The 14,752-nt window shown below is 42.9% G+C and overlaps 1 protein-coding gene across 3 annotated transcripts in view; it reads right to left on the bottom strand.

The window, feature by feature from the left end:
• Positions 1-14,752, bottom strand: part of LOC130273446 (receptor activity-modifying protein 3-like) — a 357,217-nt gene that overhangs the window by 191,651 nt on the left and 150,814 nt on the right. For all 3 annotated transcript variants that reach the window (XM_056520263.1, XM_056520265.1, XM_056520264.1), the window contains one exon: positions 4,754-4,889. In XM_056520263.1, the coding sequence (XP_056376238.1) occupies positions 4,754-4,889 (136 nt within the window). The remainder of the gene's footprint in view (positions 1-4,753; positions 4,890-14,752) is intronic.

Below are 14,752 nucleotides of genomic sequence, written 5' to 3'. Positions count from 1 at the left end.
GGCTGTGGATATAGTGTTTCTGGATTTTGCTAAAGCGTTTGATACTGTCCCTCATAAACGTCTGACAGGTAAGTTAAGGTCTTTGGGTTTGGAAATTTTAGTTTGTAACTGGATTGAACACTGGCTCATGGATCGTACCCAGAGAGTGGTGGTCAATGATTCGTACTTTGATTGGTCCCCGGTTATTAGTGGTGTACCCCAAGGTTCAGTACTGGGACCGCTGTTGTTTAATTTATTTATCAATGATATAGAGGATGGTATTAACAGCTCTGTTTCTATCTTTGCAGATGACACCAAGCTTTGTAGCACAGTACAGTCTATAGAGGATGTGCATAAGTTACAAGATGACTTGGATAGACTAAGTGTCTGGGCATCCACTTGGCAAATGAGGTTCAATGTGGATAAATGTAAAGTTATGCATCTGGGTACTAATAACCTGCATGCATCGTATGTCTTAGGGGGGATTAAACTGGCAGAGTCACTGGTAGAGAAGAATCTGGGTGTACTTGTAGATCACAGACTACAGAATAGCATGCAATGTCAGGCTGCTGCTTCCAAAGCCGGCAGGATATTGTCATGTATCAAAAGAGGCATGGACTCAAGGGACAGGGACATAATACTCCCCCTTTATAAATCATTGGTACGGCCTTACCTGGAATATGCTGTTCAGTTTTGGGCACCTGTCCATAAAAGGGACACTGCAGAGTTGGAAAGGGTGCAGAGACGCGCGACTAAACTAATATGGGGCATGGAACAACTTAGCTATGAGGAGCGATTAAAGGAGTTACAATTGTTTAGTCTTGAGAAGAGACGTTTAAGGGGGGATATGATAAACGTATATAAGTATATTAATGGCCCATACAAAAAATATGGAGAAAAACTGTTCCAGGTTAAACCCCCCCAAAGGACGAGGGGGCACTCCCTCCGTCTGGAGAAGAAAAAGTTTAGTCTCAAGGGGCGACACGCCTTCTTTACCGTGAGGACTGTGAATTTACGGAACGGTCTACCTCAGGAACTGGTCACAGCAGGAACAATTAACAGCTTTAAAACAGGATTAGATACATTCCTGGAACAAAATAAGATTAATGCTTATGAAGAAATATAAAATCTCATCCCTTCCCCAATATCGCGCCACACCCCTACCCCTTAATTCCCTGGTTGAACTTGATGGACATATGTCTTTTTTCGACCGTACTAACTATGTAACTATGTAACTATGTAACTTGTCAGCTTCTGTAGACTACAGAGGAAATTCTTTTCGAATTTCTTTTCTGTAACGACCACAGTGCTCTCTGCTAACACCTCTGTCTATGTCAGGAACTGTCCTAAAATGGACAGAGGTGTCAGCAGAGAGCACTGTGGTCGTGACATAAAAGAAATCCAAAATAAAATAATTTCCTCTGTAGTATACAGCCCCTAATAAGTACTGGAAGGATTAAGAATCTTTGATAGAAGTCATTTACAAATCACCGGAATACCCCTTTAAATGGGCACTGTCAATTTAACCCCTTAAGGACGCAGGACGTAAATGTACGTCCTGGTGCGGTGGTACTTAACGCACCAGGACGTACATTTACGTCCTGTGCATAACCGCAGGCATCGGAGCGATGCCCGTGTCATGCGCGGCTGATCCCGGCTGCTGATCGCAGCCAGGGACCCGCCGGCAATGGCCGACGCCCGCGATCTCCTGGGCGTCCGCCATTAACCCCTCAGGTGCCGGGATCAATACAGATCCCGGCATCTGCGGCAGTGCGCGATTTGAATGAATGATCGGATCGCCCGCAGCGCTGCTGCGGGGATCCCATCATTCAGAACGCTGCACGGAGGTCCCCTCACCTTCCTCCGTCCGGCTCCCGGCGTCTCCTGCTCTGGTCTGAGATCGAGCAGACCAGAGCAGAAGATGACCGATAACACTGATCTGTTCTATGTCCTATACATAGAACAGATCAGAAATGAAGGAGTCCAGCACTGCAGTGAAGGCAGCTTTATTATGTGAGGAGCAAGCATTAAAAGCACACTAGTCAGACATGTTTCAAGCGCGAACTCTCTTCCTCGGTGAGAACAGATCAGTATTAGCAATCATGGTATTGCTATGAATAGTCCCCTATGGGGACTATTCAAGTGTAAAAAAAAATGTAAAAGTAAAAGTAAAAAAAAAGTGAAAAATCCCCTCCCCCAATAAAAAAGTAAAACGTCCGTTTTTTCCTATTTTACCCCCAAAAAGCGTAATTTTTTTTTTTATACACATATTTGGTATCGCCGCGTGCCTAAATGTCCGAACTATTAAAATAAAATGTTAATGATCCCGTACGATGAACGGCGTGAACGGAAATTTTTTTTTTTTCCAAAATTGCTACTTTTTTAATACATTTTATAAAAAAAAATTATAAAAAATGTATTAAAAGTTTTTTATATGCAAATGTGGTATCAAAAAAAAGTACAGATCATGGCGCAAAAAAGGAGCCCCCATACCGCCGCTTATACGGAAAAATTAAAAAGTTAGAGGTCATCAAAATAAAGGGATTATAAACGTACTAATTTGGCTAAAAAGTTTGTTTTTTTAAGCGCAACAATAATAGAAAAGTATGTAATAATGGGTATCATTTTAATCGTATTGACCCTCAGAATAAAGAACACATGTCATTTTTACCATAAATTGTGCGGTGTGAAAACGTAACCTTCCAAAATTAGCAAAATTGCGTTTGTCGTTTTTATTTCCCCACAAAAATAGTGTTTTTTGGTTGCGCCATACATTTTATGATATAATGAGTTATGTCATTACAAAGGACAACTGGTCGCGCAAAAAACGAGCCCCCATACTAGTCTGTGGATGAAAATATAAAAGAGTTATGATTTTTAGAAGGCGAGGAGGAAAAAATGAAAACGTAAAAATTAAATAGTACTTAAGGCCAAAAGGGGCTGAGTCCTTAAGGGGTTAAAAAAAACTTTCTTGTAGAGACATGTCAAAAGCTTTAACCGGTCAGAGTCTGAATGTAAAGACTGTGACTGTGGTAGAACTATCTAGGAGAAGAGCGCGTTAAGAGAGAAAAACTTAAAATATAAGTCTATGGAATTGTCTCGATCAGCCACGGTTTTCCCCCTGTCATTCTAACAATCGATCAGGGTTTGAGACCTCGACCAATCAAAACATTTAACATGTCTCCACAACTTTCAAAAGTTAATATTAAAAGTTTCTATATAGGCGCTTCATTCACCATACTTTTTATACTGGTAGCTATGACCTGAACGAATATTTTTTATCAAATAATATACCTTGTTCCAAATTTTTATGCAAATTCTATTATTCTTAATTATTATTAAGTGTTACAAAGATTAAATATTTAGTTTTTCAGTTTAACTCATGCATGGTATTGTGTCTCAGGCTCTTTTGATCACTGAAAACAATCTTGGACACCTGTGATAATTAGATTGCCAGGTGAGCCCAATTTAAGGAAAAACTACTAAAGGTGGTTGTTCCACATTATTAAGCAGAGCACCATTTTCAAGCAATATAGGGAAAATAAAGGATCTCTCTGCTGCCGAAAAGAGTAAAAAAGAGTTTAATGCCTTGGACAAGGTATGAAAACATTACATATTTCATGAAAACATAAGCGTGATCATCCCACTATTAAAGGGGTACTCTACCCCTAGACATCTTATCCCCTATCTAAAGGATAGGGGAAAAGATTTTGATTGCTGGGGCTAAGATGTTTGATCTGCAACCTGGAGCTATGTTTGCTCCATGGCTGATGACGGGCGATACAGGGGACGGGGTATCGTGATGTTACGGTCCCACCCTTCGTGATGTCATGCCCCGCCCCCTAAATTCAAGTCTATATAGTGGTAGCCGTCACGCCTCCTCCCATAGGCTTGCATTGCTTGTGTGTGGTAGTTTGTATCCTGCACAATTTTGTACACCACGTTTGCTGCAAATAAATAGTTTGACTTTTACAACATCGGTGAGCTGCCGCCTGTTCCTTCTACTTGAAGTTATATTTTAATAGTTCAAACATTTACGCACACAGCGGTACCACATTATTTTAAAAAATGGTAAAAGGGGGGTGATTCAAACTTTTTTTAGGGAAGGGTTTCATTCACTCTTATTAACTCTTTTTTTTTTTTTTTTTTTTTTTACACATTTTACTTTAACTATTCCACAAAGGGAGCTATAACATGCAATCTTGCAGCTCAGATTTGGCTCAGCATTGATCAGTGTTATCGGTGCTCTGCGGCTCTAGCCTGCCATGGCTGGCTGGGGACATCCGAGCACTGATTGGACAGCCAGGAGGCAGGTAAGGGCCCTCCTGCCATGTACTCAGCAGATCGGAATCCGCAATTTCACCGCGGATGTCCGGAAAGCTTCATTGAGCTTACTGACACCATTAACTCCTGCATTTAGATGAGTCTAAAGGGTAAATGCTGGGCATCGAGCTGATCCACGATGTCTGGCATTAATCATGGGTCGTGGCTGCTGATAGCAACCAGGACCCACTGGGTATGAAGCATGCTTATCTTGTGAGCACGCTTCCGACTACGATAATAGGATCAGGGCATACAGGTATGCCCTGGATCCTTAATTACCAGGACGCAAGAGCTTATCTTCGTCTTTAAGGGGTTAAATACAGATAGAACATATTGATTACAGTAGTCTTTCTTTGTCTGTATGAAAGTTTCACAGTTATCCAAAATGTAAAATAGCATCAAAATTGTTTGCATGCATTCTTTTATCTTACAAGATAAGAAGGTCTCTTACGTGATAATTTTAGTCAGGTTGCACCACTGGCTTGGATCCACTTTTATCATGAGCATTTCAAATAGGTCCCCACATATAGGCAAAGAGTCCATCATAACTGTTTCATTGCAGTTAAGTACAGGGTGTTGTAATCCACCTATATATTGTCACAAAAGAAACAAATTGATCAGAAATGGAAACCTAAATTGAACAGTTTATATAACACATAATTACACGTAAAGACAGATACTTAAAAGAGTTATGCCACAAATAACATTTATAAATCCCTGTTCTTGTAATTACTGGTGGTCCCAACTGTTACACCCCTTTACGATTATTCATTTATTATTTTTTCTGTGGAGATGTGATGAATGTTATTTAAAGCACTACCCATGTAAAGAGTGTTCTTATCCTCACAAAGTGGACGTGTCACTAATTATGCCAGCTTTACGGTGATGATCCGACCCCTGGGATCCCAATAAAAGGGCCACAGTGATCACATACAACAGACATGTGAATGCATTCATTTTTAGTAAAAAAAAAGAAAGTCTATTGCAATTAATAACAGTCACCAATGTACAGCTACAGTATCTCAAAAGACTGAGTATTCTCACAAGAGTGAGTACAAAATGTTTCAAGCGTGGAACCATTCTTACTTATAGCACAATGTTATCTGTAACTTGCACACATTAGTGACCAATGGGAAAAGCCATCCCTCCCAGCTGACTGTTTGCATTCGACTGGAGGTTACTTTCGCTATGTATCTCTATGTGACTCACAGTTAGCCCCTTATAGAGGTGACTATTCTGACTGCAATATTTGGAGTCGGGAAGGAATTTTTACCTCTAGTATGAGGGTTTTTTGCCTTCCTCTGGATCAACTCAGTAGGGACTCATTAGGGTTATAGGTTGAACTTGATGGACTCTGGTCTTTTTTCAACCTTATGAACTATGTTACTATGTTACTTCTGTCCCACAAAGCTTGGTCACAACACTGGTCACGTGGGCAAGCAACAGGACCATAACGTCATTGTAGAGAAATAAAGCTGTGTGGTTAGAGAAGTATCTGCAGTGTTTAACTATTGTATCTATGTTACTGGCAGGCAATTTAAAAAAAAATTGCCTAGGCGCTATAAAGGATGGAGGTGTTACTCCTCCTTCATGTCCCCTTATCTCAAATCACGATAAAAACAGAAAATCTCCAAACGAAAGGGCGGGATGGATGGGAGAGCTGAGACCAGGTAAAAGCTTAAAAGATTTATTCCCACAATGCAACGCGTTTCACGGTTACCCGCTTCATCAGCCATTCCTTATCTCAAATGACATACTTGCTCACATATTTGAGCAATATTGTTATTTCTATGCAAAAATTTGCAACTTTAGAGCATGTAATTCATTAACACACCTTAGTACATGAACTTTTGATGTTGTTTTCACACACACAGTGGTAAAATATCACAGGGCCAACTACTGTGTGGCTAAACCGCACACATTTAAAACTAATTGTGATGGTTTTGTGATACATTTATTGGTCAGATGCCTTTAACATGTAAAACATGTTAAAAATTTTAAGTGCAAAGCAAAACTGCAGTAACTAGCAGTAAAATACATGCAGAAGACCATGTGAAACCAGACTTAAAAGACTCTCCATCTATTTAACCATCATGGTAGACTTAAGGGACCAATGGTAGAACATTCTAAAAACAACTACTGTAGATTGGAGAGCAGGAGAATTTGGCCTGCCCCTGTAGACATCCATTTTGTGCTGTAGCCATCATTTTGTATAGACCTTTACTGAACATTATTGTGCAATGCCATCAATTCAGTAGCTGAGGAAGCAGTAAATAAATAAAGCATTTTCAGTCTTTAAAAATTATAAAATAAAATCTTGTAAATATAAGGACACAACGCCTACTTATAACATAGTATGACATCTTATTTTACTGTAAAACAATGACTTCTCATACGTGAGACTAATCCTTTGGAAGATTTCCAAGTGCAATTAAAAGTATCATTTTACAGGATTTGGCAACAAACAGTTGCACAGATGTAAACTAAGGATATAGTAAGGACAAAAGAACTTGAAGACAATGCTAAGGAAAGGAAATGTGCAGACTGTAAAAAAGCTTAAAACTCAACAGGACTAAAGCAAACATTGGATGGAGTCCATAAATCTGTGCTACTATTATGTGAAGAGGTATCATATAAATAAGTGCAGCTGCATGTTTGTTTGTATGTAAGAGCAAGAGCCAGATTTACATATTTCATTATCCAGGGAAAGTTGTCCACCGTGGATGAGCATAGACGGGTTCCCACCAACCAAAACTGTAAAAATATGTAGCCAAATATGGAGAAACATTTACACTCTATTTTCTAATTTTGCCAATCTTTATTTAATATTATATAACACATTCAGCATTTAACATTTAATCCCTTTAGGACTAGGCCAATTTTGAAGACAAAGCCCCAGTTTTTAATCTGACATGTCAATTTATTGGGCAATAACTTTGGGATGGTTGGGATATTTTTTATGAAACATTGTACTTTATTACATGTTACTTATACATTTTGGTTCATACATTTCAGTGCATCGATGGTATATAGAGATGAGCGAATTTTTCAAAAATTCGATTCGGCCAATTAGCCGAATATTCCCCAAAAATTAGTTTCGGACCGTAATCATTCACGGCAAATCACTATTAAAAAGGACTAAAGAAAGCCTAAAGAGCGCCTCAATAGGGGTGTAGAACACTTTGCCTTGCTGTAACACACATAGGGTGTGTGTTGGGTTAGTGAAATAATATGACAGAGCCTGGAGGTGGCATCAGTATGAGGAGACCATATAGTGGCTCAATGACACAGCGTGGAGGTGGAGGCAGCATGAGAACACTAAATAGTGGCTGAAGGACACAACGTGGAGGTGGCGGCAGCATAGGGAGACCATATAGTGGCTGAATGACACAGCATGGAGGTGGCAGCAGCATGAAGAGACCTTATAGTGGCTGAATGACACAGCCTGGAGGTGGCAGAAGCATGAAGAGACCACATAGTGGCTGAATGACACATCCTGGAGTTGTCGGCAGCATATAGTGGCTGAATGACGCAGACTGGAGTTTTCAACAGCATGAAGAGAACATAGAGTGGTTGAAGGATACAGCCTGGAGGTGGCGGAAGCATGAGGAGACCATATAGTGGAAGAATGACACAGCGTGGAGGTGGCGGCAGCATCAGGAGAACATATAGTGGCTGAATGACACAGCCTGGAGGTGGCAGAAGCATGAAGAGACCACATAGTGGCTGAATGACACATCCTGGAGTTAGCAGCAACATATCGTGACTGAATGACACTACCTGATGTTTGCGGTAGCATGAGGAGAACATATAGTGGCAAAATGACACAGCCTGGAGGTGGCGGAAGTATGAGGAGACCATATAGTGGCTGAATTACACAGCATGGAGGTGGCAGAAGCATGAGGAGACCATATAGTGGCTGAATGACACAGTGTGGAGGTGGTGGCAGCATGAGGAGAACATTTACTGCCTAAATGACATAGCGTGGAGGTGGCGGCAGCATGAGGAGAACACATAGTGGCTGAAACACACAGCCTGGAGGTGGCAGAAGCATGCGGAGACCATATAGTGGTTGAATGACACAGCGTGGAGGTGGCGGCAGTATGAGGAGAACATATAGTGGCTGAATGACACAGCCTGGAGTTGGCGACAGTATGAGGAAACCACATAGTGGCTAAATACACAGCCTGGAGTTTGAGGCAGCATGAGGAGAAGATATAGTGGCTGAATGACACAGGCTGGAGGTGGCGGAAGCATAAGGAGACCATATAGTGGCTGAATGACACAGCCTGGAGTTGGTGGCAGCATGAGAAGACCACATAGTGACTGAATGACACTGCCTGGAATTTGCGGCAGCATATAGTGGCTGAATGACACAGCCTGGAGGTGGCAGCAGCATGAGGAGAACATATGGTGGGAGTATGAGACAGCTTGGAGCTGCCATCAGCATGAAGAAAACATTTGGTGGCCGAATGAGACAACCTGGAGGTGGCAGCAGCAGCATCAGGAGTCCTAAAAGTGACCGGGTGACAGAGTGGTCAAGTAGGTGGCAATACCAGTACCCAGAGACGAAGGTGGGAGGAAAAAGGAGAACTTGGCATTAGATGTGTGGCATCAGGTGGGTGGCAAGATCAGAATAGTAGCTGAGGTAGGTAGGCAAAAGAAAACGGTCTCTTTTGTAAAAGTGTTAGTGTGCACAAGTAAGTATTGAGGATATGCATTTCGTAAAAATGTACTTTTAATAATATGCTTAGGATAAAATATATGGACCCAAAATGTTTTTTTAAATCAAACAAATGGAAAGGTGTGCAAAAAACACCAGGTGCTACCTACACCACCAAATATTCATGTGATGCAAAGACCTCTAAAAGGTGGAAGGGAACAACGTATTGTCCATTGTAACCGGTGGGGGTAAAAACTTCCCCTGTAAGGCACTACTCTCGCCCTATTAATTCCCTTCTTGGCAAGTGTTACTCACCCTAAAATGGGCGGCCCCACACAGGAAACTCTCTATTTCCACCAAAAAACCCTGGGAAATGGTAGTGTTTGTAGGGGGAAATAGGGAAAGGTTCCTGTGTGGGGCCGCCCTTTTTAGGGCGAGTAACATTTGCAAAGAAGGGAAATAATTGTGTCAGTTTTTATTCCCACAGATTACAAGGGACCATACGTTGTTCCCTTCTACCTTTTAGAGGTAATTGCATCACATCAATACTTGGTGGTGTAGGTGGCACATGATGTTTTTTGCACACCTTTTGTTTGATTTAAAAAAGATTTTTGTACATATATTTTATCCTAAGAAAAGTTAAGTTTTAGTTACTTAATACTTACTTGTGGTCTGATGCCGAGGAATGTCTGTAACTGGGGAGCAGCACCTTAAATAGGTTTAGCACTATCCATATATTTGTGAAGTGTTGATGTGGCACCATGATCAATCTACTCTGAGGCATCAGGCATTTGTGGGTGGAAATCCTGGCTGATCCATGCCTGATTCATCTTCACAAAGGTCAGTCTCTCCACATTTTTCGTGGACAGACGAGTTCTCCTTGGGGTGATTATGGCCCAAGCTGCACTAAACACCAGCTCTGATGGCTCACTACTGGCCGGGTAGGACAGCTTTTCCAGGGCAAACTCTGTTAGTTGCGGCCATAAATCAAGTTTGGCTGCCCAGAAGTCCAGCGTATCTTCAAGGTTTGTTGGCATGGCCATGTTAAAGTATGCCACCACCTGCTGGTTCAGGTGCCGCTCCAGGTCTACCTGCCGTTGATGAGTTGTTTCACTATGCGGATGAAGAAAGCTACTCATCAGTGACTGTAGACTCAGGCTGCTGCTGATGGAGCTGGTACTGCTCCATCCACCCCACCCCTCCCCAGCAGCCATGGCAGTGGAACGTGAGTGCAGAGGGTCCCCTGAGTCAGACCTGCTAGATAATGGAAGATGGCGCCCATAGGCATTGGCCGACTACGAAGGATGTCTCTGTAGTAGGTCAATTTGTCCTCCCTCTCAGTGGGTGCACAAAAAAGGCCTCAATTTTGTGGCGGTAGCGAGGGTCCAATAAGGTGGAGAGCCAGAAGTCATCCAGCTGCTGAATGGTGACAATTCGGCGGTCACCAAGCAAGCAAGCGAGCATGCATTGTGCCATTTGTGCAAGTGACTTAGAGGGACTCCCTGTCTCCACTGCATACTGCCATGGCGTGTCTGGGTCCTCTGTCTCGCCTTCCTCTTTACCCTCTAGCTCCTCTGGCTGCTCCTGCTTGTCTTCTCCTGGCAGATGACTAGAAAAACCACCCATCTCGCGAAACGTAAACTGTGCGCCACTGTGCCCCTCCCCATCCTCCTCCTACTCTGGTTCAGCCTCCACAGGGCTCATGTGGCCGTGAGATGAAGGCGCCATGTCTCAATTCCTCTGACCAGCCATCGTTTCCAACACGTGTTGTAGGAAAAAAGCAGTGGAATTACGTTGTTCATCCCGTAATCCTGGCAAGGTGGCAGGTGTTATGTATGAGCTGCCACTGGTTGACATTGGATATTTTCCCTATCCGCTTGGATCATCAAGAAATCAGTGTTGGCTTTTCTCTGTTCATATAGTCGGTCGTACATATGGAGGGTGGAATTCCAATGTGTGGCGCAAATGTCGCAAATCAGACTATATTGTGTGATACCATTTTGACGCTGCAGCTCAAGGAGGGTGTGCTTTGCTGTGTACGAGTGGCTGAAGTGCATGCAAAGTTTCCTTCCCATTGTTAGGATGTCTTTGCAAATGCGGGGAACACTTCTGGAACCGTTTGACAAGCAGATCGAACACGCAAGCAGGGCGCATGGCTCAGCCCTTGTTGTCGCAGCACAGAAAATATGTTTTTCCTGTAGTCAGTCAGCATGGTTCCAATTTCCTTTTTTTTTTTTTTTTTTAATAACCATTATTTTTCAGTAACATAAAAAAATAAAATCGTACACAACTAAAAGGACAGGTGGTACAAACTTGTGGTGCAGGAGAAGCAGCCATCACAGAACATTATCATCAGCTGAGCCATTCTGGCGCCAGATCACAATAAACCTGTAACATGCACTGTTAATTATAGACATTACAGGAACATATACAAATAGTGGCATTCTACAGAATATAAGAGTTGACATGTGAAATGCAATTGGCCGCAATCATAAGCCTCGTCCATAAAATTAAGAAACCCAACTAACATCAGAATCAGCCTACAAATATCTGAAAAGCAATATTAGACCCTGTTGCCATTCTATAATCAAACCATATGAGCAGAGATATAAAAAGGATGTAGATACGTAGTTGGTCTAATCATACTGCACCCCGACATCAATCAACCGCCAGGTGGCCCAGCGTGCCCCTGATAGATTCTAAGGCATAACATTCAGTCATTCTATATTTAGCTATAAGGCGCCGTCTGTCCTCCTCAGACATCAATTTTGCAATGGGTGACCTCCATTTTTTGAAGAAAGCTTTCAATTTCCAGTTTTCGTGGAGTATGCCATGCTCAGATTTCTTTATGAATGACTTTTAGCAGTTCCTCCCCTGTGTGACTCCGTTCACCAAGGCAAACCATGTGAAGAACAGCGTGACACTGCCGTGCCCTGCACACATGGAATGCTGAAGGGGCACTGAGACTTGTCTGTGCAGTGGAGGCTGAGGACACGGTGGAGGATGAGGAGGCGGAGTCGCACACTGTCACAGGACCAATGGTCTGAGAGTGGAGGAGGAAGCGGCGTGACCTGTCCAAGTTGGTTTTGTGACTGTACATTCACCCAGTGGGCCATAAAGGACATGTATTATCCCTGACCATAGTTAAAGTTCCAGATGTCGGCGCTGCCGTGCACTTTGGTACACACTGACAGGCTCAAGGACTGGCCCACCTTCTCTTTCACAAAATTGTGCAGCGCTGGTATTGCCTTTTTGGCAAAGAAATGACGGCTTGGCACTGTCCATCAGTTCTTTGAAAGGTGCAGAGTCCACCAGAGAGCACCAGCAACTAGGACAGGAGCACATTCAGCTTCTGTGCTGTTGGATGCGTGGGCGCATACTGTTGTCTCTTGGACATGGCTTCGCCGATGGATTGCTGGTGGAATGACTGACTAAAAGTAGGAGGAGCATGAGCATCTGGAGTGACAGAAGGAGGATTTGACACACAGCTCCCTTCAGCTGAGGTGGTGGAGCCTTGGCTGGCTGAAAGTGGGAGCGGTGTGCCACTGGATGATGCAGCAGGCTGGACCACTACATCGGAGCCACGGTTCTCCCAGGTGCTACAGTACGCTTAAAAAAAGTATATGAGTACAACACCAGCTGGTGAGTACTTTTGCCTGGCCTTTCACAATATCTAGGCCCTTGAAAGATTAACAGGTACAAAATAGTACACTACTTCGGTGTATGTGGCATGCACTTGAGGGCAGAAAAATGTGCTACAATACGCTTAAAAAACTTCTTTTTGCACAACACCAGAAGTACACAACAGTGCTGCAGAACACAGTTGCTGTGTACTAAACCCAAAATTGCACTCTCTCACAGACTATTAGGAATGGACTGCTGGCTGTGTATTATACCGTCTACAGACTAGTATAACCAGTAGACCATTTGTTGTGGAACAAAGAGGGCAGAAAAATGCACTACATTACGCTTAAAAAATGAATTGGAGTAAAACACCAGCCAGTGATTACATTTGCCTGGCCTTTCACAGTATCTAGGCCCTTGACAGATTAACAGGTACAAAATAGTACACTACTTATATGTAAGTACCGTATTTATCGGGGTATACCACGCACCGGCCTATAACACGCAACCTCATTTTACCAAGGATATTTGGGTAAAAAAAGTTTTTACCCAAATATCCTTGGTAAAATGAGGGTGCGTGTGTGTGCATGTGTATACCCCGATACACTGTTTCTGACCCCTCAGAAGCCCCCAGGAAAGGCAGGGGGAGAGAGGCAGTCGCTGCCCGCTTCTCTCCCCCTGCCTTTCCTGGGGTCTAGAGCCCTGCTGCCGCCGCTTCTCTCCCCCTGGCTATCGGCGCTGCTGCCCCTTCTCTCCCCCTGGCTATCGGCGCCGATAGCCAGGGGGAGAGAAGCGGCGCCGGCAATGGGGCAGCAGCACTGATAGCCAGGGGGAGAGAAAAGGGCAGCGGCGCCGATATCCAGGGGGAGAGAAGCGGCGGCAGCAGGGCTCTAGACCCCAGGACAGGCAGGGGCAGCAAAGCCGGCAGCGACGGCAGGTCTCTGCACGTGCAAAAGCCGCTGCAGTTCGTTGATTTAAAGCGCCCACTTTAAATAATTGAACTGCAGCGGCTTATCGGCGTATTACACGCAGATAGACTTTATTCTAAAAATGTTAGCCTAAAAAATGCGCGTTATACGCCGATAAATACGGTATGTGGTATGCACTTATGAGGGCAGAAAAATGCGCTACAGTACCCTTAAAAAAATTATTTTTGCACAACAGCAGCAGTACACAACAGTGCTGAAGCACACAGTCGCTGTGTACTAAACCCAAAATTGCACTCTCTCAAAGACTACTAGGAATGGACTGCTGGGTATTATACCGTCTACAGACTAGTATAATCAGCAGACCATTTGTTGTGGAACAAAGACACAGAGTTGCACTGAAAAAATTTTTCTCCATCCTCTGCTAAAGTTTCTCAAGCTGAGCAAGCTTGTTCAGATGTATGAGGCAACACACAGCTCTCTGCCCCTCTCTGTAATACAACGCTGTAGAAAGTGACTGGGAGGTTAATGGCTGCAGTAAAAATTATTTTCTGTGAAAAATGCACTGCTCTCTGTTCACCATAATGCCGACGTGACTAGAAGGTGAAACGCTGCTGGAAAAAGCTTGTCTGTCTTGTTCCCGCCTTCCCAGAGTTCTTTGCCCCATTTCTTCACATGTGGATCCGCCATTTTAGACGCCCTGGAGCCTGGACCATACTAAATGGAGTTTAACCCGTTAAGGACGGAGGGTTTTTCAGTTTTTGCATTTTCGTTTTTTCCTCATCACCAAATAATAAAACTTTCAATTTTGCACCTAAAAATCCATATGATGGCTTATTTTTTGCGCCACTAATTCAACTTTGTAATGACATCAGTCATTTTACCCCAAAATCTAAGGCGAAAAACGAAAAAAAAAATCATTGTCCAACAAAATGGAAGAAAAATCGCCATTTTTTAACTTTTGGGGGCTTCCGTTTCTACCCAGTACATTACATTACATTACATTACAGTAAAAATTACACATTATCTTTATTCTGTAGGTCCATATGGTTAAAATGATACCTTACTCATATAGGTTTTATTTTGTATTACTTCTGAAAAAAATCATAACTATATGCAGGAAAATGTATACATTTAAAATTGTCCTATTCTGACCCCTATAACTTTTTATTTCTCCATGTACGGGTCGTAATGAGGACTAATTTTTTGTGCCGTGATCTGAAGCTTTTATCAGTAC

Source organism: Hyla sarda, chromosome 5 (assembly GCF_029499605.1).
Source record: "Hyla sarda isolate aHylSar1 chromosome 5, aHylSar1.hap1, whole genome shotgun sequence".
NCBI classification, from domain to species: domain Eukaryota; kingdom Metazoa; phylum Chordata; class Amphibia; order Anura; family Hylidae; genus Hyla; species Hyla sarda.
Note: the sequence above shows the minus strand (reverse complement) of the source record. Positions and strands in the feature narration are given on the sequence as shown.